At 61.1% G+C, this 25,655-nt stretch overlaps 1 protein-coding gene across 1 annotated transcript; it reads right to left on the reverse strand.

The window, feature by feature from the left end:
* CIC (capicua transcriptional repressor) lies at positions 495-25,655 on the reverse strand. Its single transcript, XM_021094423.1, is given in 22 exon segments — positions 495-1,491; positions 1,588-1,719; positions 2,031-2,162; positions 2,242-2,396; positions 2,495-2,748; positions 3,019-3,344; positions 3,441-3,731; positions 3,831-3,997; positions 4,083-4,204; positions 4,559-4,746; positions 4,837-6,064; positions 6,332-6,435; positions 6,812-7,037; positions 7,133-7,335; positions 8,920-9,085; positions 9,166-9,348; positions 9,444-9,573; positions 9,657-9,891; positions 9,986-10,135; positions 21,646-23,691; positions 23,694-24,467; positions 25,508-25,655. Coding segments are annotated over 22 exon segments (7,590 nt in total). The 5' UTR covers positions 25,518-25,655; the 3' UTR covers positions 495-1,123.

The raw sequence follows: 25,655 nt of genomic DNA on the forward strand, positions 1-25,655 counted from the left end.
CCTGTGGCAGCCTCTTGACCTTTCCACCCTTGGCAGTCATCCCTCGATACACGGTATGGCTATCTGTCTCCTCAGAAGAGCACTGTTCACAGGCTGTGAGAGGTGGAACCAGTTTTTCCTCTGGCCTGGCTGCAGTGCTGGGCTTGGGCCACGTGGGGGCAGCAGGGGTCACCAAGAATGCCATGGTCCTCTCCACCCAGTGCCACCCCTGGCTCAGACCTCTCAGGGGCAAGTGTAACTCCGGCTCCGGTGGTGCCCTTGCACCACTACCTCAGGCATTCCCCAAGCCCGTGCATACTGGGTGGCTGAGTACACCACAACTCTTCTGCCCACCAGCCCACCGAGTCCCTCTGAGGTAGCGAAGGGCTGGTCCCTGGGATCACTTCCCGCCACCTCAAGGCGGTTGGGCAGGCAAGTAACTCGCTCCATGGCCATCTGGGCACCAGACTGGTATGACCCACATCCCTTCTCCCTTTAGTGTGGGCAGCCACACAGATGTGTTAAACAGCTTTAATCTCGTTCATTGCGGCTTCTCGGCACAGTAAGAAATATTGCACATGATCAACATGTTTTGTTCTGGGGATGGGGACAAGGGTAGGGGGAATCACCTTCTTAGAAAGTACAACCCAAGTTGGGAGGGCAGAGGGGGTGGGGAGAGAACCCTCCCCCTGCCTGTGGCAAAGTGCAGGAGCCCCCCACCCCCAAACTAACCTGAGTCCAGCCCCTCTGGGGAAAAAAGGGGTACATGAACTCCCCTACTCCACAGGCGCCTCCCTGTGGCCCGAGGCCTGCACTACCCTCCAGCTTGCAGCCCTCACACGAGCCATTTTGCATAAAATACAAGTGAAAAGTTCTGAACGTAACACGCTCCAGGTTATGTACAGGGGCTCGGTGGAGGGAGACTCTGCGCCTGCTTCCCCTCAGCTGCCCCCCATCACAGGGAGGGAGCTGTGGGGGGAGGGAGATAGACAAGAGGAGCAGGCCTCATTCCGCCCCAAACTGGAAAGGACGAAATGGCTTTACTGGGGAGCAGGTAACCAACCTGCCTCCCCCCATTCCTGCCACCTACATACTGTCCGTGTCCTGAGGGGGTACTGTGAGTCTGGGATCTTCTAGGGGCCCCTCACCTGCCTGTGGCAGCTGTGGAGGGGCCAGAGGGGGGCGGTGAGGGTTGGGGGGGCCCCTCCCAGCCAGGCTGTCCAGACCCCGGCTCTGAGGGCGGAGGCAGTGGCGGGGCAGCCGGGGCTGTGCCAGAGTCCGAGCCAGGTGAAGTGGGGTCGGGGCCCCCAGCAGGGCTAGGAGTGGGGCCAGGGGCAGCAGCAGTGCCAGTGGGAGGCGGTCCGGGGAGGGGGGCCTCGGCTCCGGAGGGCTGTTCTGTGGGAGTGGCCGCCTGCATGATCTTCTGGCGCACTTCACGGATCTTCAGCTGCAGACAGACCTTGGAGGGGAAGATGTCTGCGTAGCGGGCCTGGAAGGCTGCTGTGGCCTGAGCTGTGGACAGAACGGAGGTGGGGGCGCGGGAGGGCAGGATGAGATGAGTGGGGAGGCCCCGTCCAAGAGCCCTCCAAGACTCCAAGACCTGCTCACCTGATGGGAAGAAGCCATGGTCCTGGAAGAGCTGCATGACCAGGGCCCGGCGCTGGTCCAGGGTGCGCCGCAGTGACGAGTATGGCACCTTCTCATATTCCAGCTCCCCGAGCACGTCCTCAGCTTCGGTACCTGGGAGCAGCGCGGAGAGCACAGTCGGGGCTGCTGCAGCAGCCTTGGCGCTCCCTCCTGCGCCCCCCACCATTGCCCAGTGTCCCCTCAACCCTCGCCAAACTCTATTTCACTGCAGGCCTCAGAGAGAGACCCCCTCCAAGGTCACGTGCCAATCTAGGGGCCCAATGGACTCCAGAACCCACCCTTGACCTGCTGTCCTTCCTCTCAGCGACGGCTCCCTGCCCCCCCCAGCTTTAACCCGGTTCTAAGACCCCACCCCACCTGGAGGCCCGTGGACCCCACAGCCCTGCCTGCCACCACACCAGCACCTGTACGGTCAAAGGTGAAGATGTCCCCCTCGCACTTGGCACTCTTGGGGGTGTTGGGCTCCGAGCTGCAGCTGGAGCGTCTCCTCATCTTGCGTTTGGGTGAGGTGGGGTCCTCAGGGGCCGAGTCCAGGTCTGGTCAAACAGAAGCAGGCTCAGTGGAGGTGGCCCCAGTCTGTCCCCCACCTACCCTGAGTGCCTTGCGCTCGCCTACCTGTGGAGTTCTTCCTCTTCTTGCGATAGGAGCCCAGGATGGCCCGGGGTGAGGTGGCCAGAGACTGCAGGGTAGGTGAGGGCAGCACCTCTTCAGGCCGAAATTCAGGCAGCTCAGCAAAGCGCTCCTCGAAGTCCACCTCTGACAGGACCCTGCTGGAGAGCCGGCAGGGTCACCGCCCCCGCCCCGGGCCACGGCTGCCCCCTCTCCAACCAACCCACACACTCCGCCAAGCCCTCCAGCCCGTGCTCACTTGTCCACAGAGTCAAAGGTCTTCTTCAAGGGCGGGGGCCGCACCTTCACCTTCTTGCCGGTACCAGCCGCCTCCTTGCGCTCAGGGGTGTCCCCAGCTGCCCTCCCACTGCTTCCCTCGCTGCTGCCACCGCTGCTACCAGGAGCCAGAGCCGGAGCCGGTGCTGGGCTGGGAGGGGTAGGAGGCTCCCCTCGGCTCTCCAGGCCCAGTCCGGGGACACGCCAGTCTGCAGACGAGCTAGGGAATTTGTTGGCCTGGGATGGGGATGGTGAGGAGACAGAAGACACTGGGCTCAGACTCGCCGGGGCAAAGACTCAGAAACTCAAGCAGATGGAAGCTGACTGCCAAGACACAGAGCCCTGGGGAGACCCAGCCCTACACGCAAGCAGGAGAACAGCGGAGCACCCACAATGGCAGGGCTCAGACAGGTGTGCAGGAAAGAGGGGAGGGACAGAAAGACAGATGGTGGACTGAGGGGCAGAGCCAAGCAGCAGCATGAACCTTGAGTCCTGTGAGGCACTCACCACGGTCTCTGGGGCCTTGGCGCTGGTCCGCTCCTCAGCAGGTGGGGGCGGTGGGGGACTACTCCGGGCCGTAGGAGCCCAGGTCTCTGGGGGCAGTGGAGGGGCCGGCGTTGTTGGCTGCCCCTCAAGTTCTGACTCAGATGCAGGAGGCTCCCGGGCTAGGCCAGGCTCCAAGGGCTGCCGGGGTGCAGGGCCTGGCCGCCCAGGGGCACCTGCCTCAAAGGAGCCCACAGGAATGCTGGCAATGGCCGCCTTCACTTTCTGGGGGGCCTTGGGGGTAGGACGCTGAGCCTTGGGGGCCACTAAACTGTAGGTCATGGAGCCTGCTGGTGGAGAGAAGAGCATTTTCTGAGCCAGGCCTGACTAGAGCCCATCCCCTGGGTCTCCCCACCCACTCTGCCCTGGGTTGGCCACACACCCACCTGTGGCACTAGGGAAAGGACTGGTAGGGGCTGGAGTGGCAGTGGCAGGGGCCGGTGGGCCCTTGGGCAGGATAGTGGCAGCAGGTGGGGTGGTGCTGGTGGCCACAGTGTAGACCAGGCCTGGGGGAGCCTGGGATGGCTGGGCCAGGGGTGCTGAGGAGGTGGGTATGGGGCTGCCAGGGTAAAACGCTGTGATGACAGGACCACTGGGGGCTGCGCAGGTGGGAGGCAGCTGGGGGCTGGGCACAGGCGACACGCCCACCTGGCCGGGAGCCAGCAATGGGGCTTGGCCTGCAGAGAGACAGAGGAACCGCAGGCCGTCAAGTTAGGGCCTGGGCTGCCTCTGCCCCACCCCTGGTTCCCAACTCTGCCTGCCAGGCCAGCCCTCACCTGAAAGCAGTGGCTGCACAAAGGCGGGGCCGCTGGGCCCCAGTGAGGTGAAGCCTAGGGCTACCGAGCTCGTAGGTCCATATGAGGTGACTGTCCCAGCCTGACTGGATGCAGGACTAGTGCCCAGGGGCAGCGCATGCCCCCCTGCTGACTGCACATAGGTGATCCTGTCACAGGGAGAGGAAAGAGAAAGGTGTGGGGCGAGCCGGCCCCACCAAACCCCTGCCCTGCCCTGACCTCAAGTGCGATTACCTGGTGGAGGAGGGAAGCAGGACCTTCTGAGGCTGAGAGGTGGGTCCAGGGAGCGTGGCTGGGCTGAGGGGCGGCACCAGGCCGCTAGGCGTACTCACAGGCACCGGAGTCAGCTGGATGATCTGTGGGCAAGGGCACCAAGGACTAAAGTGAGCTGGGGGCCCAGAGTGGGGCAGGGGAGGACCAAGACCTTGAACATGGGTCTCAGCAGAGACAGGAACAGAGAATTTGAAGAGGGCGTGGGAAAGGAGAAACACAGGGAGAGAAGACAGCACAAGCAGAGACACCAAGAAGGAATAAAGGGCAAACACCAAGAGCAGAACCCAGGTGTGCAGAGATATAGAGCAAGACAGAGGCCCAGAGAGAAAGAGGGAAAAAAGGAGACCGAAGGAGAGGCAGACACGGAAGCCATGGAACACAGAGACCATCAAACACCCAGGAAGAGAACAACGAAGGCCAGGAAGGGCCAGCCTTACCTTGCTGGGTGGCTGAGCACCGTTCTGCACAGGTACTGAGAAGGGTGGGCTCACCAGGGGTAGTGGCTGGCTGGCTCCTCCTCCCCGCACTGACACGCTAGGGGTGGCCAAGGGCACTAGTACCTTCCCAGGTAGCAGCTGGGCTGAGCCACCTGGGGGTGGGGCCTGCACAGGAGAAACTGACTGGGCTGCAAGTTAAGAGACAGGAAAGGAGGTGGTTATGAGGGAGCTGAAACGGCCTGTGGCCCCCTCCTTGTGCTGCCCGGCCCAAGCCTCACCTTTGGGGGGTGGGGCAGAAGGTACGGACTGCAGGATGGGGATGCCAGGAGTGGGTGCGGTGGCAGCCAGGACTTTGCCGTTGGTGGAGGTGCCCGGCGGGAGGGTGAAACGGATGCTGGTGGTGGGTGCAGGGCCGCCAGGAGCCGCCGCCTTGGTCCCAGGGGCTGGTGCTGGGGCAGGCGCCACTTGAAGTTGCTGGGGCAGCGTGGGCAGAATGTACTGCACCTGGGTGATTCCCCCAGCCTTGCCCAGAGGACCTGGCTGCAGGATGCCCAAAGGCATTGGCCCATTGGGGCCACTCCCAGCACCTGCTCCTGAGCCTCCAGCCGCCCCGCTGCCAGGGCCCCCCTGGGCAATGAACTGGACAGCAGGGGGTGGTGGGGCCCCATAGCCTGGGGTGCCCACTAGCAGGTTGGTGACGGTGGCAGGTGCCTTCCCCACAGTGCCCAGGAGGGGCCCAGCCACCAGATGTGGGGCTGCCGAGGTGGCTGCTCCTGACTTTTTGTCTGAATACACTAAGCTGACACCCAGCGGGGAGCCCCCAGGTGCCCGGGACCCAGTGACTGTCTCAGTCCTGGGACCGGCTGTGTCATTTGGAGACGCTTCCATCCGGCCAGAAGCAGGGAAAGGCTTAGAGGCGATGGGCACAGGAGTGCTGCTAACAGGCCGTACCACATTGGTGACCATGGTGGCGGCCGGGCGGGACAAGGGGGCTGCTGGGGCCCCATAGGCCAGCGATGGGGCTGGGGCCGAGGGCACGCGAGCTCCGCTGCCCTCCCGCTCCTCCTTGTTTGAGGGCAGGACCAGTGTCTGCAGGACACTTCCTCCCCCGCTGGGAGGTGCCGCAATGACTGAGGGGCCTGGTGGCTCCAGGCCGCCCACACTTTCAGGTCTCTTGCGCCGGAAGGTGGCAGGATCCGTGGGGAGAAACCGAGCAGCCTTAGAAGGTGTTGCTGGGCCTCCAGTTCCAGGAGGTGGGGGCCGTAGGGGGCCTGTTGTGCTGCCCTGACCTGACTCCTGGGCCTTGAAGGTCCCTGAGCCCAGTGGAAAAGAGGTGGCGGCTGAGGAGGAGGCAGGCGAGGAGGAGGAGGAGGATGGGGTGGGCCCATAGCCTTTGCCGAAGCCTGCAGGTGGATCCGGGGGCCCTGGGGGCTCGGGGTCCAGTGATGGGCGGCAGTGAGTAAAGGAGGAACGGATCACGGGTGAGAACACCTTCCGGCCAAAACCCTAAGTGGAAGGAGAAAGGAGACACAGCATGATGGGAGAGCGTGGATGTGCCCACCCTGCCCATTCCCCTCCCCATCCCACCTGCCAGCCAGGCCAGCAAAGGGTCTCCATTCATCCAGGCCATGACCCAGTTCCCCATGGAGCAGATAGCTCACCCTCTCTGGGCCTTAGTCCCCCCTGCCCCCCACTCCCTGCCAACATACAGAGAAGTCATGTTCCCCTTGCAGGATGTGTGGAACCAGACAGCACCAAGTGCCAAGAGCTCACCTTGCTGCCCTCTGGGTCCTCCCCAGAGCTGTCTCCACTCTCACTGTCAGTCACCCGCTCCTTGCACTTGAGATCAATGTCAGTGGCGCTGAAGCCATCATCGGCTGAGGAAGTAGAGGGAACAGCATCAGTAAAAGGGCTGGGAGTGGGGGCTGCGCAGAAGGAACTGTCTGGAATCTAACTCTGGCCTAGGCTCTGCCCTAAGCTGGCAGTAAGGAGACTCCAGGAATGCTGTTCCTTAGCCCAGGTGTGCCCACCCGCCGACAGCAGACCCTAAGAATGCACTGTAACGGCACCTGACACTGTGCCCAATGGCCTGACCATGCCCGTGTCCTCCTGGCTTCCCGTCTGGCCTGGGGCTTCCTGAGGGTAGAGTAAGGCTTAACCAGCAGGGCCTGAGGGCCCGGACTGAATCTCTGCCTACCCTCCACAACAGCCTGCTGCTCTATGGCCAGGGTTCCAGGCCCTGCAGCTGCTTACCAATGACATCATCATCCCCTTCCTCCTCACAGATGACCATGCGTTCCTCGTCACTGGTCATGTCCTCACTGGCTGCACGCTGGGAACGGGAAGCCCGGGTGGGCAGCAGTGGTGGCCGCCCACTGGCCGCCAAGTTGCCTCCCTCACCAGGGGTGGCAAAGGGGCCTGGAGCCCCATACTGGGTGGAAGGCTTTGGACCAGAGTAGGACGCAGGGCCAGATACCATCTGCAGAGAAAGTGCAGGGAGGGTTCAGCCAGGGCCATCACCTTGGGCAGCCCTCCCTGCTTCATCTCTCCTACGCCCTGGCCTGCACTCCAGACCTGAGTCAGTTCCTGTAGTGCCTGGCTGTCTACTTCTCCGCCATCCAGGCCATGGACCCCGCTATGAGAGAAGGCTCGGGGCCGGGCTGAGCCAGGTCCCCCAACTGTGTGCAGACGTTCTGCCCCACAGGAGGCGCTCCCTGGAGCCTTGGTGTCTGAGCTCAAGAGTGTCTGGGCTGTGACAGACAGGAGTTCCGAAGACACTGTAGGGCAGAAAGAAATAAGTGCTGCAAAGTCAGGAGGCCTCTGGCCAAGACATCCATAGGTATTTTTCTAGATACCCAACAGAGGCAGGCTAGACTTCCTGGGCCACCTGGCAAAAGAGAGCTACCACCCACTAACCCAGCATTTCCCACTGACTGCCGCCCTTAGGGTTGCCAGGAACAAGCCCATTGCTCCCTGGGAGGCAACCATACTGAGTATGAATGCCTGGAGACAGGTACGCACGGTGCTGGCCAGGTAACAACCACTGGCCTAAGTCTCTATTCTCCCATCTCAGAGAGAAAGAAACCTACCCTCCATCACAGAGTTAAGGGCCCAAACCCACAGATCACTCCAGAGAAACACCTCAGAACAGCACCAGGCATACTGGACACCCTCAGTCTGTAGAAGCAAAGGAGGGGCTTCCAACAGCAGCCCTGAGAGCCAGACAAGCTGGGGTTCAAATTCAGGCTCTGGGAGTTCCCGTCGTGGCGCAGTGGTTAATGAACCCGACTAGGAATCATGAGGTTGCGGGTTTGGATCCCTGGCTTTGCTCAGTGGGTTAAGGATCCAGCACTGTCATGAGCTGTGGTGTAAATCACAGGCATAGCCCAGATCTGGTGTTGCTGTGGCTGTGGTGTAGGCCGCCGGCCTCAGCTCCTATTGGACCCCTAGCCTGGGAACCTCCATACGCTGCAGGTGCTGCCCTAAGATGCAAAAAATAAATAATAAGTTCAGGCTCTGCTACTGACTAGTTTTTGTGACTCCATCCAAATAAGTGATTTTACCTGGGTCTCAGTTTCCTCATCTAGAAAATGAGGTTCAGTTTTTTTTTGCTATTCCTTGGGCCGCTCCCTCGGCATATGGAGGTTCCCAGGCTAGGGGTCGAATCAGAGCTGTAGCCACTGGCCTACACCAGAGCCACAGCAACTCGGGATCCGAGCCGCGTCAGCAACCTACACCACAGCTCACGGCAACGCCGGATCCTTAACCCACTGAGCAAGGGCAGGGACCGAACCCGCAACCTCATGGTTCCTAGTCGGATTCGTTAACCACTGCGCCACCACGGGAACTCCGAGATTCAGTTTTGAACACCAGGGACTATACTCTTCCTGATGCCCATCGTGTAGTAAATACTCAATAAACAACACTTACTAATGACACTCATGTCTGAAAATTTTATCTACCTGGACGTCCCTCACTCCTTTACATAAAAGAAGTGCCAGTTCCTCTGGCGGTAAGGATTTCTAGACAAAAGTGATAAAGCAGGAGTTCCTGCTGTGGTGTGGTAGGTTAAGAATCCAACCGCAGCGGCTCGGGTCACTGCAGAGGTGTGGGTTCAATTCCCAGCCTGGCACAGTGGGTTAAGGATCTGGCGTTGTTGCAGCTGCGGTGTGGGTCACAGTGGCAGCTTGGATTGGATCCCTGGCCCAGCAACTTCCATGTGCCACAGATGTGAACATAAAGTTATTATAACAAAAAAAAAGTGATAAAGCAGAGAGGAGCTTCTGGGAAAGAGGATTGAAGGGAAGGCTGGCAGCTCTCAGGGAGGGAGGTGGCAGGGAGGAGCCAAAGGGCTCACTAACCTCCAGGGGCAGCAGCAGTGCCTGTCTCCGACATGCTCCGCTCCCGCGTCTCCTTGTGCCCTCCTGCCAGCCCCAAGCTCGTGGGCTTGGCCTCTGAGCTGGACTTCTTCCGGTCCTTGTTGCACCACTTCCAGTCTGGGTGGGCCTTAAAGTGGGCCTCTTTCACCTGGTAGGAGAGGGCAGGGAGACCCTTCACTCACCTGTCCTAGCACAGGAGGCTGAGGAACCAAGAGAGGGCGGTGTTACCTGGAAGGCCAGGTCATGGTACTTCTGCTTCTCCTTGGGCCCCAGAGCGTACCACCACTCGCCCAGGATCTTACTGACGGTCCGGTTGTCCTGGTTGGGGTGACGCTGGTGGACCAGGGCCCGGTGCCGCTTGCTGAAGATCATGAAGGCATTCATGGGCCGCCGGATATGATCCTTTTCCCGCTGCAGTGGACACAGGCCCGGGCAGGATGGTTAGGACCGGGGAGACAGGGCTGGGTGGCCACAGGGTGAGCTGGGGACAGACGGTGATGAGGCACCTTGTTGGGGCTACGTCCATCCTTCTCAGAAGAGGAATCTCGTTCCTTGGGCAGGGCGCTGAGAGACTGGGTCCGGCGTTTCCCGGGCGGCAGAGGCAACTGGATCTCAGGAGACATGATGGAGAGGAAGCTGTGGTGGGAGCAGCAGGGACGGTGAGAGCCATGCCTCTGGCCACTCCACCCTCCTCCCCAGCCAGGCCTCAGGGCGCTCACGCATCGTCGTGGTCACTCTCTGTCTCACTGTCCAGCCGGGGCTCTCCTGGAGGACCAGAGGCCTCCTCCTCTGTGATGGGAAGGGGGCCCTTTCCAGGTTCCACCACCCCCAAAGTGTGGGGAGGTCCGGGCCCTGGGCTCTCCGGGCATGTGGCTCCAGGGGGCCGGCCAGGATCAGCACTCCCTGTCCCTCCTGGTGGCTGCTCGTGAGCAACAGCCGCCGACTCAGCAGGTTCTGAGGGCAGAGTGAGCGGCAGGCAGATCAGAAAGCAGCTCTTGGGCCATCCCGACCCTATCCCCATGCCTTCCCACAGCCCCCTGCCCCTCACCTTTGCTCTGGTTGGAGGCCACTGGGTGGCTGGCCGGTTGCTGGGCCTCACTTGGCTGCACAGAGGGGTCAGGCTGGCTGGGGGCCAGGAAGGGGACTAAGGAGTGCCAGGGGAACACGGCCACAGAGCGAGGTTCCACGTTCGTCCACACTGTGGGAAGGAGCCACCTGAGCTGGGCAGCAGAAGAGCTTGGCCTTGACCAACAACTCAAGCTCTTTTCCACCCTGGACAAGGTGACTCAACCCCTTCTTTACACCTCTCTTCCCCAATCCCAGAGCCCCTTGGGCTGGTGCATGCAAAACCACTCAGGAAAACCTCCTCCCTCATAAGAAAGAAAACAGAAGCAGGTAAATAGTCCTCCTGCCCCACTCCCCCCACCCCCACTTCCACCTCCACCAGCCTCGCCACCAGGGACCAGGCCAGAGGAAGGACTGGCTCCTCTCGCAAACCAGGCCATGCCTGACTGCCATCTCACTCTCTCAAGGCCCTGAGACCATGGCGAGGCTGGAGACCCTCCCCCAGTAAGGTCACACTTCCATCCCCAGGTTCCCATCTGACCTCGCCCCTCACCTTGACCTTACACCCTTTCTCTTTCCGGAGGCAGATGGCCCAAGCACTCCGCCCCCACGCCGCCCCCTCCATTACCACAGGGCATGAGGTCTCAGGCCTCTCTCCTCACCTCTCTCCCCCTACCACAGACCCCAGGGAGCCAGACCTGCCTTCCTGGGCTTGATACAGGTCACTCCAGCATCTTTCTTTCTTATTTTCTTTTTTGTCTTTTTGCCTTTTCTAGGGCCACTCCTGCGGCACATGGAGGTTCCCAGGCTAGGGGTCGAATCAGAGCTACAGCCGCCAGTCTACGCCAGAGCCACAGCAATGCTGAATTTGAGTCGCACCTGCGACCTACACCACAGCTCACTGCAACGCCAGATCCTTAACCCACTATGCAAGGCCAGGGATCGAACCCGCAACCTCATGGTTCCTAATCGGGTTCGTTAACCACCGAGCCACGACCGGAACTCCTCCAGCATCTTTCTCCCTCCTCCCCAAGGAGAATCTACTGCTCATGAAGAGACCCCCCAGCCTCCCTCACTCTAAATCCTGGAGAGCTTTTCTTTACTGTCTAGCCCTCCTGCCCAAAAAGATGGGAGGGAGCAGTAAACTCCTTGGGAGCCAAGGCACAGACAATGGGGCAGACAAGAGCATTGTCACAACCTCTGCCCAGGCGAGGCACATGTGCCAGGTGTTTCCTTGAGGATGTACACAGGAAGGCACTTCCCTCACCAGGGGGCTGGCCCTAGAGGGCCAACCTTCTCCACCAGGAGCTGGGTAAGAGAAACAGCCCTACACTGGGGTCCCACCACTGGCTCGGACTCCCATGGCTGGCCCAGCCTGGGAGTGGGCTTCCTTCTTGCTGCCAGCTCCCTCAGGGAAGTGGAACTAGCAGAGGAGGCCCCTGCTAAGGAAAGATCATGAAGAGAGAAGGGAAATGCCCGAACCATGGCCCCCAACATTCCAGGCAGGCCTACCCCGGATCTACATCAAATGTGACCTGGGTTGACCCCCACTTCCCGTGCCTTCAGAGAGCTGGCCTAGGAGAGTTTCCACGTGAGGCACTGGCCTCACGACCTGATTCTGTGAGATACTATCATAAATGAAAGTAGACATTGGGGCAGCAGGACAGAAACAAAGAAGCCAACACTGGAGAGAACTCAAGACACTTTGCCCATCCCGTTCTCTACCACGGGGGCACTGGAGCTCCAAAAGCCTAGTGGGCCCTCCAAACCCATAACAGCCTCTGGAAACCTGGACATGATTCTCACCGCACAAAGATCTTTCCCACCACGGCTTCCTCATCTGCTGGGTGGGAAAGAAGGGGCTCAGCAGACAAGAGGGAAACAGTCCTTTGGTCCTGGCCCTCCTGAACTCCTTCCTGTTGCACTACCCTCCAGATCCCTGGGTCTCTTTCTCTCTCTGAAAAGCATACCCAAGATACATCACTCTCCAAAACAAGTAGTGCCTCACTCGCTTCCCAAAACCTGTCCTTGGCTCTATTACTCAGAGTCCCTAGCCCCTTACCCATCTCTATTCCACACCTAGGACCAGCAGGTCGCACACTGCTCCTACTCTAATCCATACTCAGAAACCAGACACTGCACTCCTCACCTCCAACGACAACGGACCTGTTCCACCCCACACCTAGCACGACAGTTGTCCCCAGCTACTCTGCACTCCCATCACTCCGCTACACTCTCACCTGCCGTCACTAACCACTTGGCCAAGCGGAGCTCTGTAACTTTCCCCTTTACTCTGCCTCCACTAGTCTCTTCTATACCCCCATCACCATTAGTCCGCACTCAATACCCCGACACCTTCATCCCTGCAGTCCCAGGACCCAGGCGCTACTGACCGAACATGCCGAGGCCACGGGAAGCCGCGCCGGACGCGGGCACCAGGGGCCTGTGGGCTGAGTACATGGTCCGGCCCGGGGGGCCCGGCCGGGGCTCGAGCCTCCTCAGCGGCCGTCGCCGTTCCGCCCGCCGCCGGCTCCTCGGCCGCCGCCGCTCGGGCCCGGGGGGAGCTGGAGGCCGTCGCCGCATGCCCCCCCCCGCCGCCGCCCCCAACCCCGGCCGCCCCACGCGGGGGGTCTCTGCCGGGCGCGCCTGCGCACAGAGCCTCCTGCCTCCCACCGCCCAGGGGGCGGGGGGAGGTCAGAGCGAGCCGGCCCCGCCCCGCCCCCCGGCGCGCGCGGGGGCCGTCACGGGGCGCAAGGCACGGGGGCCATCGGCGCCGCCCCCTCCCTCTCCCTCCTCCCGCGAGGAGCCGGGCGGGGCAGGCGGGGCGGGGCGCGGCGCGCGTGCGCGGGGGCGGCCCCCTCCCTTCCCAGATCGCTGGCTCGTTCCCTCCCTCCCTCGCAGCTCCGGCGGGTAACGGCTCTGGCCCCGCGCGCCCCGGCTGCCGGCGCCGCGCCCCGCCTTTCCGGGCCCGGGGCCCGCAGCTCAGCGCCGGGTCGACCTCCGGCCCCGGGCGGGCAGACGGACCAGCGTGCGTGCGTCCGTGCGCTCCGAGCGAGCCCCGCGCCGAACCACCGCCGCCTCCCCGCCCCGCCACTACTACGCGCTCCCCTCCCCCCGCCGCGCCTCCCCCCGCCCCTTCCCCGCTTCCCCCGCGGCCTTCCGCGCAAGCCCAGCCCACCGCGAGCGAGCCCATTGGCTGCCGCCGCCGCGCGCGGGTCAGGCCCCGCCGCGCCCGCCCCCATTGGCCGCCCCGGGGGAACGTCAGTCATATGCAAATAAGAGAAGGGCGGGGCGGGCCCCGGTTGGCCCCAGCCGGCCCGGGGCGGGACCGCCGGAGGAGGGCGGCAGCGAGGGCGCACTGCAGTAAAGGCACGGAGCCAGGGGGGCGGTTGGGGTGCCGCGCTGCTGAGGCCCCGGGGCTGTGGGTGGTGCTTGCGTTGTGTCCATTCCGCTCAAGGAACACGCTCACGCGCGGCTCGGCCCATCTCCCCCACGCCCACCTGGGCGCGAATGGCCCCGCAGGGCAGATGAACTGCGTGTAGGTCTGGGCCAGCCATCTCTGCGCCCTTACCAACTCTCACAACAGCAGTCACACACGTACACACACACTCCTCATAGACAGACTTTTCCACAATACCCATTATCTTATACACACACCTGGAACACCTGCCCACATAAGTGTACTACCTCCCACACTCTCCATCACTCCCTACCCACCATAACATACACTCATTCTCACCCATCTTCCTCACATCACTTCATACATGCCCTGCCATACATGCTAAACCAGTGCATATCCTCACCATACATCCACCAACCCATGTGAATCATCATACACGCAACATATGAAAACAAGCAGAATTATCTCATATACTTCATCAGAGCCACTGCTTGTCCACTGTATGCACCCTATGTCCTTCCAACAAAACCACGCACTCATATGACCTTCCTGGCACCCCCCCCCAATCCCAACACAGGTAGCTCACAAATGCCACCATACTGACTCCACACACTATATAAACATTCAGTACCCTGGCTCATCTGGTATACAAAATGCTGTGGCCATTCACCATCATTCAGCTGCCCTGCCTGACATTTAGCAGCCACCTGGGGCCCTCTACCTCACAGTGTCAGGCTGGTGGCCACCACCCTGGGCTTAAAGGCACCCTTTCCAGAAGAGGGCCCAAGAGGAAGGAAGCAAACTACCATTGGGGTTGCTATATGGAGGGAGCTTGGGTGTATTACCCTGTTCATTGCCTCTTCACAGCCACTAGAGAAGTACACTTGATTATGCCCATTGTTCAGATGAGAAAATGAAGCTCAGAAAAATTGAACAAACTGTGCAAGATCATGCAGCCAAAAAATAACAGCTCAGAGCTCCAACTCAAGTGTTCTTTCCACTTACTGAAAATTTAACCTCACGGCAGACACATGCAAAGACTCCCAACAGAGGTCTGGGACCAGAGAGACTGGAGAACCATAAAAAGGTCAGAAGGCATACACTGAGACACAGGCAAGGTCTGGGGCCCACAAGGCAAAGAGGCAGAGGCCTTGGATCACCCAAGAGGATCCCTGAGGCAACGTGGAGTACAGATAGAGGCCTTGGGGTCATACCTGGACAGGTTCGGATGGACCAAGATTGGGTTCCTACACAGGTGAAGTCAATGAGAGGCACAGACAAACCCTTTCCCCAGCCTGCTGCATCCACAAACAGAGCTGAAAGCATGGAGAGGGGGCAAAAAACTGGGTAACCTGAGCCCAGAGGAAAGGGAGAGGTCTCTAGCCCTCTGACCTCCAGAGACTGCAAGGCCAGACACTTGGCTGGGAGCCTGGAAGAGACCACTGCAGGGACTATTAGGTGACTGCCCCCTCCTCCCTATGCAGCCCAAGACTGCAAGACTCAGACCCTCCATTACCTCACTGCCCTAGGGACTGCAAAGTGAAGCAGAAATCAAGGCTGAAATCAATGTGGCCTGCTATCTACCCACCACTGCCCCCTCCTCTCCCCACCAGTGAGTCACCTACTTGCAAGTTAACCCTTCCCCCATTGCAATGCAGCCCAGGGACTAAGCTGAGAGGAACCTTGCCCAAGCTCCCCCACTTCTGTTGGGTGAGATAAAGAACTAGGCCTGATACAGTAGGGAAAAAGGGCCCCACACATCTGGGAGGGTTGCACATCTGGTAGAAGACAGTGCCCACATAGGAGGAGTGGAAAGAGGCCTCTTACAGGGAACCGAACAGCCAAGTGGGGGCCCAGCCTGGCAGGGAGGGGCCGGAATCTGGGCGGGAAGGGCCCCCCTGCCCTGGGCATTAGGCCAGCCCTATACTTAGCTTCCATTGTTCAGAGTGGAGGAACCCTGGGTGGGGGTGATTAAAAGTGGAGCAGAGAAGAGGGGAGCAGGTCTGTCCCCAGACTGCTCTATCTCTCCAGCCATACCCAAACCTAACTGGAGCCTCCCTAATAGGAAAAGATTGAGGGGGTTCCCCAAATTAGGACCCTAACCCCATCTGAGAGGGGGTGCACAGACATCCTTGACTCAAAGCAGGTACTAGGCAGAACTATGGTGCAGCTACCCCATTAGCAACTCCACAAAAGGTTTGGCCCTCAACAGTCCCCACAGCACCACCCCAGCCCAGCCTGGGGCTAGGGAGCCCAGATGGAGAAAACAACTGCCACCCAGGGTGGCACAGGCTGAGGCCTGCCCAGAGGCCTGGGGCCCACAGCCAGGGATGCTGACAGACTGAGGGACAGGCAGGCAGCTCTGAACTCACCGGGCCCCCGTTTACTGAGCCCGAGAGGCACCGCGCCCTGCCGCCTGTGGCTCCCCACCCTGCTCTCCAAGCCTGGGTCCCGCCTCGGCTCACCACCCGGTGTCCCCAGCTCCCCTCACCCGCTCTCCACATACACACCCACCCACCCACCCACCCCGGGCGGCGTCGGCAACGGCCAGGGTTGCCTGGGGAACGAGCCCAGGATTGGGCTGGAGCTGCACGGGAGGGATGGGGGCCTAAAAATAGCGCTGGGGTGAGTCAGTGTGAGTGGGGCTGGGGTAGGCAGGGGAACCAGAAGGGAAAGAGAGGAAGGCGAGAGGTATGGGGAGGGTCCCCAGGGATTGGGAGATGGGCGGGATAGGACCGAGGGCGGGACGTGGATTTGGGGGTAAAAAGGGGGGGGCGAGGGAGTGTTTGGGCGCTGGGGCTGGAAGGGCTGGTCCGCTCGGGCTGAGGGAGGCGCCACTGCCTGGGCGGAGGAGGGGGCGCCGCCCTGTGTTCTCCTCCCCAACCCCGCGCTCACGAGATTTTCCACTCGCCGCCTGGCCCCCAGCCAGACCCTGGCAGGCCCCACAAAGCCGCTTTGTGCTGGGAGGGCGGGTGAGTGCCCGGCCAGCCTGACACCCACGCGGGCCGCGGCGGGGCGCGGGCCAGCTGGCACCCGACCTGTCTGCCGCCCCCCCGCCGCAGCAGCCCGCAGCAGCCCCCCGCGGCCGGAGAACCCGGCCGCGCAGGGGTTAATGGCGCAGGGGTTTTTGGGGGGGAGCGAGTCTCGGCCAATCGGCGTCGGAGGACGGGACAACAGCCAATGGGAAGGACAGAAGCCCAACACCGGGGCCTCCCCCCTGGGGCGCGGGAATGGGCGCGGCCCTCAGTGTGCGGTTCTGGTTCCACAAAGCCCCCGATGCACCTTATTTCCCCGGCTGCTATGCAGGAAACAGGCTCAGAGGGGGGCAGAATTTCGCAGTCAGGAAGTGGCAGGGTCGAGATTTGAGCACAGGTCGGCCTGGGTTCACAATCATCTTTTCCACCCAAATGGGGAGACAAGGCTTCCCTGGCCCAGGCCCCCACGGGGAGCGGGAACAGGGGACGGGGTGCAGGCGGAGACGGCGGCTCGGCGGGCTAGGGTCCAGCCGCCTGCGGTGCAGCCGCTGCCGCCGGTGGTAATGGGAGCCAGACGCCGTCGTCACCGCTAATGCGCCTCCCTCCCGGCCACTAATGGAGCCATTAATGCCCGGGCGCCAGGGGCTGCAGGCCACACACACCACCACTCCGCTGCGCATGCGCGCGCCAGCAGCTCAGCAACCCGCCGCTGCCGCCGCCAGGAGGCAGCCTGCCCCCTCCAAGTCCCTGGTGCTGGGTACTCTTCCAAGAAGTCTCGAAGACTGGCTCCCGCTACCTCAAAAAACGCCTCTTTTCTCTCTTCCGCAAATGATCCTCTTCTTCCCAGCCCAGGCCTCCTTCCTTTACAGGGATCTTTGACACCCAGATCCAACCTTTTACCTCTGCTCCAAACCCTTTCTTGGCTCTCCACGGGCTGACATTCAAGCACGGGCTGGACCTGTCCTCCTAGGCACCCTTCTGCCTAACCTTGGCTACTGTCGCCTCCAGCCTCAACTAGTCACTGAGAAGTCATGCACTTTCACCCCTCCTGGCCTTTGCTCCTGTGGCTGCCTTGGCCTGGATGGCCCTTCCCTTTATCTCTCTACCCTGAAATCCACTCATTTATCCTGCTTCAGCACAAACGTCACCTCCAAAAAGAAAACCTCCCACACTGCCTCACATTAAGCCACAGAGTTGTCTCTCTCTTTTGGGCTCCCCAGACTCTGTAGCTCCCTCTGCTCATCCTTGCCTGGACCTATATCCACACCTGTCTTCCCCACCCACTTTCCCCAGGGCTGCTCAGCCTGGGCCTGGTGGAGGGATGAGGAGGGACTTCTGGTGGGACAGATGGGGTTCATTGTTTGAGACAAAATGGAAATTCTGATGGGCAGAATCTGGATATGGATTTAGGAAGTCAGGAGACCCTCAGCTCCTCTTTAGGCCTCCTTTCCCCACCCACCCAGGCATAGTTGGTGTATACTGCCTGGTCTCTGAGGTCCTACTGGTTGGGATGGACTACATGTGGGACTCGCTTAAATGGAACTGGCACCAAAGTGTCTCCTGAAAGGCCATGGGGGGGGTAGGGGAGATCTGGGTCGTGCCCGCTAGCAGGTGGGTGGGCACAGGAGCTGCTTTCCTGCTGCTCCCCCACAGCCGGATCTCCTGGCTTGGCCCAAACAGCCCCTGCCTTCCTGCCTGTCTTGGGAACAGGTGCTTGGGTATTGATGGGTCTGCAGGATGGCTCCTGACATCTCTTAGCAGTTTTCAGGGACAGCAGTGGGCAGTTAATTTGTTAAGGAACAAGAGGGGGCTCCTAGGCCTAGACATTCTCCCAACACTCCCCAAGATGGGAGCAGGAGACCTAGTGTTTAGCAACTGTCTACTGACTTAAACAGAGTAGCCGATGTGCACGGGGTGGGGGATAGGGGTAGCATGTCTGTCTAAAGAATGGGAGGAGGGCCAGAGGAGAGGCCAAGGCTGGCCCAGAGACACAGGATCCCAAGATGGTAGCGCCAAAACAGAGCATGGGATGAAAGCTCAGACAAGAGCTGATGTCTAAGGAGGACACACCAAGAAAGGTATATTGAGCCAGACTCAGATAAAGTCAGACAGAAGTCCAGAGAGAATGACTCAGGCCCAGAAATAGAGACCTAGACAGAGACAGACATAGGAACCCAAGAGACAGACATACATATAGCGGCCCAAACAGGCAGCAGACAGGCCTAGGAGAAGGGGCACTGCCTGTCAATACGGGAATAGCAGGCGGACGCTGGGAGCTGGAAGGGAGGCTGTGCCAGGAACAGGGCTGAGACATCTGGCCTCCTGGGCTGGGGCTGCAGGCCCTGGGGTGGTTTCCTCTCCCCGGCAGCAGGCGGGAAGAGTCCAAGGGAGGTGGCAATGGCAGCTGGCTGGCCCGGCCATGTGCAGAATGTGGAGAATGCTGGCCCGCCTGCTCCAGCAAGTCCCCCAGCGGAAGCAAATGCCTGGTGGGGGGCAGAAACAGGCAGGCTGCCCTGGGCCGCCTCCTCACACCTGCTGCCCTGAGTGAGGGTCAGGCCCTGGCATGGGCAGCCAGAAGAGGCCAGGACAACAGCCTTGCTATCCCCCTGGGCATGGTCTGGGGCCTTAGAGGGAGAAGGTCCCAAGGTGCCTACCTCCCAAAGGTTCAGGGAAGCCTCTGAGCAAAGAACAAAAGGGCTTGCTGGCTGGGAACCCGAGGGCAGCCCGGATACCTCAGCATGGGTGTTGTCAAGGAGGCGCTGCTCAGAACCGCCGGGACAGGCACCATGCAAGTTGGGACGACCAGATGGCTTCCAGCATGGGGCCTCCCGCCCTGAACCTCAGTTCCCCCTCCCCGCCCCCACAACAGGGCTGGTAATCACTATTTCATGGTATCAAGAGGTTTCCATGAGATGGCCCCACACTGAGGTTGGGCAAAATGCTCAATAAAGTGGGCTACTATTTTTGCCATGATCATTATTACTGAGAATGCTTAAGAGCCTGGGCTCCTTCAAATCCCGGCTCTCCCTTTTCCTAGCTGGCTGACCTTCGGCAGTCGCTCTGCCTATCATTTCCTCCTCTGTCCACTGGAACTCATAATCGTGCTGACCCCTGGGATGTTGTGAGGGTTCAGTGAATAAAGACTCAGTCAGAGCTTGCTGACTTACAGGCACATCCAGGGGTGGTACTCAATAAATTAATATCACCGTAACCACTGGTAGGAAGAGGCCTGGGATCTAGAGATCGAAAGAGACGTGGTTCAAGGCCCAATCCTGCCCCTCCCTGGCTGGGTGACCTCAGTCAGGACTCTTCTGCTGTCAGGGCCTCACTTTTCCTCAACTGGAAAATGATGGCAGGAATCCCTGCTGGGCCACCCTGGTAGGTCTCAGGTCACCTGCATCCGTGCCATTCCTCCCCACAGGGCAGCAGTGCGGGTAACAACTGATGCTGTGTACGAGGGCAATGTCGGGGGCTGCAGGCATGCAGGGGGTCAGGGCTGTGGAGGATGAAGAGTCCTTCTGCTTTGTTTTTTCATCTGCTTAAGGACAGAAATCCTGCTGTGCCCACTTCTGTGGAATTTTGCTCACATCGACTACAATAATACTCGTAAAAAATGTTGGGGATGGGGCTGACAATCTCATTATACGAACACGAGGGGCAGGCAGAGTCCCTCTGCCCTGGGTCTGGCTGGGCTTCTTCCTGCACTGGTCTCTGCCCCAGCGCAAGACACAGGAGCTCCTACCCAGATCCACACCCCAGCCCCCTTCCTTCCTGGTCTCCCTGCCTCTGGTCTCAGGGACTGGAACTCCTCCTCCATGGTACAGCCACAGGGGATCGGCTCAAAACCTCCCATGGCTCCCTAGTGCCCTCAGCATAAAGTTCCTGAGTCTTCTAAGGACCCTCTATGATCTGACCCTTGATGTCCTGCTCACCGATACAGCCATGCATCCCTCACAATACACTCACCCACTCTCTAGAGCCCCTGACTTTGCAGATTCAACTTCCTTCAGATACTTGCTTTCAAGGCACACATCGGGTCTCCCTTTAGATGCCCCTGGCCCCTTCTCAGAAGTCCTCCCTGACACCCCATGGCCCCTTGGCCCCATCCCAGCCCTGACCACCCTGGACAGTTACTATCTGGAGATAGGTCTGCCTACTCCAGGGGCCATGAGCCCTGTGAGGGCAAGACTATGTCCTTAGCACCAACCAGCACAGGGCAACGCACAGAGAGCGCCCTCAGTCAGCAGTGGATTAAGAAATAAGTAAATGAGAAAAAGATGCTGGGGAAGGGGTTGGGGATGGGTCTGCCACCCTGTGGGAGAGTTGCTTGGACAAGGCCCAGGCCAGCTGGCTCTCCTGCATCATCTCAGAAATGCCTCTCCCTGCCCCGGCCTCGGCCCTCTAGCCACATTGGCTGGCCTCAGCTGTGCTCCTTCTGACCCTGGAGCCTTCCCATCAGCCTCCCAGGAGGCTCGTCTGTCCCCTGGTTGCTGGTTCCAACTCATCCTTCAACTCTTGGCTTACACACCCTGTGCTGAGGGCAGCCAAACTAGCTTCACCAGCGCACCCCTAGCTCCCCACCATGGCACCGACCACACCTGTGCTATTTACCAGGTGCAGCGGCGACGATGAGGCCTCCAGTCCTGGTCCTGCCACCACCTGGCAGAAGAACCTGTTGCAGCCTCAGTCTCCCCATCTGCAACCTCAGACTATGGCTGAGTGGTCACGGGCTAGCCAGCCTGGGTTTGAAGGCTGGCTCCAAGATGTATTAGTCGTGAGACCCTGGGCAAGTTATGAACCTGGCCTCAGCTCCCTCCAAATGAGCACGATCATAGCAGGGTTCAGGGTGCTGTGAGCGCTACGTTAAGGGAGGGGTTAGGTGCGATAACCCACTCATGGTGCTTATCATGAAGGTGCCCCTGCCAGTCCTCCAGACTTGGGAGTTGTCCTCATGATTAGCATCTGTGTTACCCCAGCAGCTCTGTGGGGGCCTGACTTTGAGCTCTGCCCTCAGGAAAGGTCTGCTGACTGATGGACCCCTTGACAGTACATTTCCAGCAGGAAGCCTCTGGAAACACTGCACTGAGCCTTCACAGTCCACTCCCTTGCCTGACTCATGAATTCCCACCTGAACATCCATGCAGAAGGGAGGCCAGCCTCCCCTTGAGTGACTCCCAAGGTGAAGAGCTCACCTCTCTTGAGAACCAGCTTGCACATGGCCCTGTTCAAAACGAGCCCTTGCCCAGCCCATTCGCCTAAACATCTTACCTGTCCCAGGCCGGCCCATGATGACTTCCTTCTTGGGGGCAGGATGGCTGGTGTAGCTGCTGGGCACCAGAACAGGCAACAGGGCAGCAGGTGAAGGGTGGAAGGCCACTGGCTGGAAGGGTGAAGAAGCCAGGCCAAAGGTGGGCATCGGCTGGGCCACGGCAGTTGGCGCGGCTGGAGGCACAGTGATGGGCACGGGGGCTGGCAGAGGTGGGGGCAAGCCAGGCTTCCCACTGGTCACCCCTGGGGGCACTGGGGTCTCTCGGCAGCCCCGTCCAGGTCCCCCGGCCCGTGCCTCACTGGCAGCTCCCACGTCCCCAGGGAATTTGGAGGGCAGCGGCACGTCAGGGTTGCGGACAATGACAGGTGAGTCCCGCTGCACGGCAGGCACCCTGCGCACAGAGGGCCCAGGATCCGAGGTCAGGCCGGCAGGTGGGGGCAAAAGCAGCAATGGTGAGGGCTGGCGGGAGCGGGAGAAGGGCACGGCGGGTGACACAGCACGGAAGCCAGCCGGCGTGGAGGGTGTAGGTGTGTGGGACACCGAATCCACACCAGAGTCTAGGCTGTCACTCTTGGGGAAGTCTGGGGCAGCTCCTCCGCCCGCTGCACCAGGGGCCCCCAACGCCCCTGGGTGGGGCAGCAGCTCTGCCTTCCTTCGCCCCGGGCTGATGGGCACAGTGAAGGTCAGGTTGGTCTGGAAGGTGGGTAGGATGCCGGAGGAATGGCGCTCTCGCGGGGCAGGCGGCGGCGGGTGGGGGCCCAGGTCTGAAGGCGTCAGCACACCTGCCTTAGGGGTACTGGCGCTCAGGTGGCGACTGCGAACAGCAGTTCGTTGGATGACAGGTGAGGCGTTGATGGGGCTGAAGTTGGCGGGGCGGAAGCCGAAGAGTGGTGAGGGTGAGGGTGACGGAGCAGGCGAGAAGGGGGACTGCGTAGAGACGGGTGAGAAGGAGGGCGTGCCTGAGCGAGAGCTGCCCAGTGACACCAGCATCACAGCCGCTTCACACTCATCAAATTCAAAGCGTGACAAGTCGGCAGGGGCCACCAGGCGTGGACGTGAGTCTCCGCGGGCCGCCACGCTGCTGGCCTCGCTATCCCGCGATGTCTCATCACCCCAGTCGAACTCGGTGCTGCCCTCACGGGCCGCCACGCCAGCCGGCCGCCCAGCGCCTCCCGGGCCACTGTCCGCCAGGCCCTCCATCTCCTTGGTTCGCATGGACAGGTGGCGCGAGCAGTAGCCCCGCCGCTGCGACTCCTTCATGCAGCCGTCTCTCGAGCACAGCCGTCGCCACTGCTTGCCGTTGAATTTCTTTCGAATACCATTGGGTGTGCAGACCACGTCGCCCTTCTTGTATTTCTGCTGGGCTGCTGTCAGTGGCGTGCGGGCCCGGGCAGCCGGCGCAGCCCCTTTCTCCAGAGAGGCCACACTGCTGCTCCGGCTGCCGCCCTGGCTCCCCTCCTGGCAGGGTGAGGGCTGCTCGCCAGGGCGGCCCGGGCCTGTGAAGGCTGGGGACTTGGGTGGCGGTGACAGGAGCTGGGGCGGGGGCAGTGGGAGCAGGGCTGGGGTACCCAGGGCTGGCGGGTGCTTCTCCTCGCCCTCCTCACAAGCCCCCAGAGTGCTACCAAAGCTGATCTTGGAGACCTCAGCATCCTCAGGCTGCTTGGGATCCAGGGCAGCAGGGCAGGGGGGCAGGGCGGCCCCTGGCTTGGCCTGCTCCTCCTCAGGGCCGGTTGGGAGCTTCCTCGGCAGGGATTCAGGCTCCCAGGGGGGCCGCAGCAGGCGCAGGCTGGAGCGGGCCACCCACACGGCCTCCTCAGGCTCACGGTGTGGTGGCTGTGGTGGCTGCGGCAGGGTGGCTGCTGGGCCGGGCTGGGAGCTGGGACCAGGGCTGAAGCGGACCTTGTAGGCAGCTGGCTTGGTGGCCACCTCCACCACCACACCCTCACGGTAGGCAGCCACACCGGGCTCCACGCAGGTACAGACGGCTGTACCCACCACCAGCGCACCTGGTGGTGGTGTGGCATCCAAAACCACATCCACGCCACGCCGGGGGCCCCCTCGTAGAAAGTCAGGGCCCGGTCCCCAGGGAACTGCACACCCAGGTCCTGGCTTCGGCGCACCTGGCGTACCACAGCCGGCAGAAAGAGGCCGTCCCTACGCCGAGCCAGCACTCGCTGGGACCGCAGCTGCCGCAGGTCATAGCCACCACTGGTGCTGCCAGGGGGCCAGGGGCCTGGACCACAAGCTTCGGCCGGCTCATCCTCCAGGTCGGCTGAGTGCTCACTGGCTGTATCGGTGGAAGAGGAGCGGGCGGAGGTGGGTGGCTGTGGAGGCACACCCAGGGCGCCGGCCTCCTCAGGGGTCCGTGCCCGCTCTTCAGGGCCACTGGCTGCCCCGCTGCTGCCACTACCAGCCCCGTGCTCCTCCACATACTTCTTCTTGGGTGCTCGTGACTTGAACGTAGCCGTCTTTCGACTGAGTGAGGGCTCCCAGCGGCCTGCTTCCCCCTCCAACTTGGGTTCCTCGGCTGGGCCTGGGGCTGGCTCGTCGGGGCGCAGTTCCAGGGGCAGGCCCTCAGCTCCAGGGCCCTGCTCGGCCTCCTCCTCTTCCCCCTCCTCAGCCTCTTCTGGCCCCGGCTGCTGCTGCTGCTGCTGCTGCTGCTGCTGCGGCGCCTCATCGTCTTCCTCCTCTGGCTTGTCACCCTCCCCAGCACCTCGCCGCCTCAGGGCCTTGGCCCTGGTAGCTGGTGGGGACTTGCCACCAGTGCCAGAACCTGGGAGGCCAGCACATGCCTTCTTCATTGGCTTCATCTTTTGTCCACCTGCAGGGTGAAAGGGCAGACGGGGATCATTGGAAGCAACTCAGGAAGACTCCCAGACCCCGTTTTCCCCAGGACTTTCCACTTGCTGAGGCCACTGCCTCACCTCCACAATCTCCAAGGTCTCCTTCCTGGCTGCCCCTGGCCGGCACCCAGACACAGACTGGCACCCATCTGCCTCCTGTGCAGAGAACAGAGTAGGTGCAAGCACACACTCTGACTGCCCCAAGGGGACATGACAAGCAGTAACAGTTCATGCCTATGGAGCACTAACTTTATGCCAAGCCCTGGGCTAAGCCTGACTTTATTAACCCATTTCAGCATCACAACAACCCTAAGAGGCAGGTGCTACTATCAGCCCCATTCCACACTTGAGGAAAATGGAGCACAGAGAGATCAAGCAACCTGTCTAAATTCATCCAGCTAGGAAAGGGCAGAGCTAAGATCTGAACCCAGGCGATCTGGCTCCAGTCTGTGCTCCTAACCATTTCAGTGTGCTGCCGCCTGTCACATGATCCAGAGGGCACACTTCCTTGCACTGTCACTGTCCAGAGAGCACGCACACTCACACACACACATGCACAGGCACACAGTCACAGAAAGGGAGGTAACGGGGCTGTGATGGGAGCCTCTCTCTACCACCACCCCCCGACCCCCATGGGCAGCCTGGGCATGGCCAGGCATTGTGGGAAGGAGTGCGTAGCTGAGAGTCCCAAGGGACAGCTGCCCACGTTGCTCTGCACCCCAGGCCTGCCAGGTATAGCTGTCTCCCCAGATCCTGGCAGGGAACAGGCAGGGGCAAGTCTGGGGCAAAAGCTCATACCCAATGCTGCCACGGGGCCGTGAATAAGCACACACATGCCCACAAAGCCACACACACACACACACACACACACACACGCACACACAGAGGCACGCACACGTCATCACACAGTGGGGCACAGAGCTACACCCCAGGGTTTCACTGTCCCACTGGATGGAAGCCTGCCCCTCCCCCCACAGCACCCAGTATGATACCCGAAAGCCCAGCCCCCTCTTCTGACCTGCTTGCATCCCCGCCCTGGCTGGGCTGGCTCTGGCAAGGTGGCGGAGCCGACCGGGCCCCCCTGGCCCCCAAATATGCCCTCAGACTCCAGGTGGGGGTAAGTAGGAGAAGGTCAAAGAAAGCAGGACAAGCCCAGCAGACCAACC

This window comes from Sus scrofa, chromosome 6, assembly GCF_000003025.6.
Source record: "Sus scrofa isolate TJ Tabasco breed Duroc chromosome 6, Sscrofa11.1, whole genome shotgun sequence".
In the NCBI taxonomy this organism is placed as follows: domain Eukaryota; kingdom Metazoa; phylum Chordata; class Mammalia; order Artiodactyla; family Suidae; genus Sus; species Sus scrofa.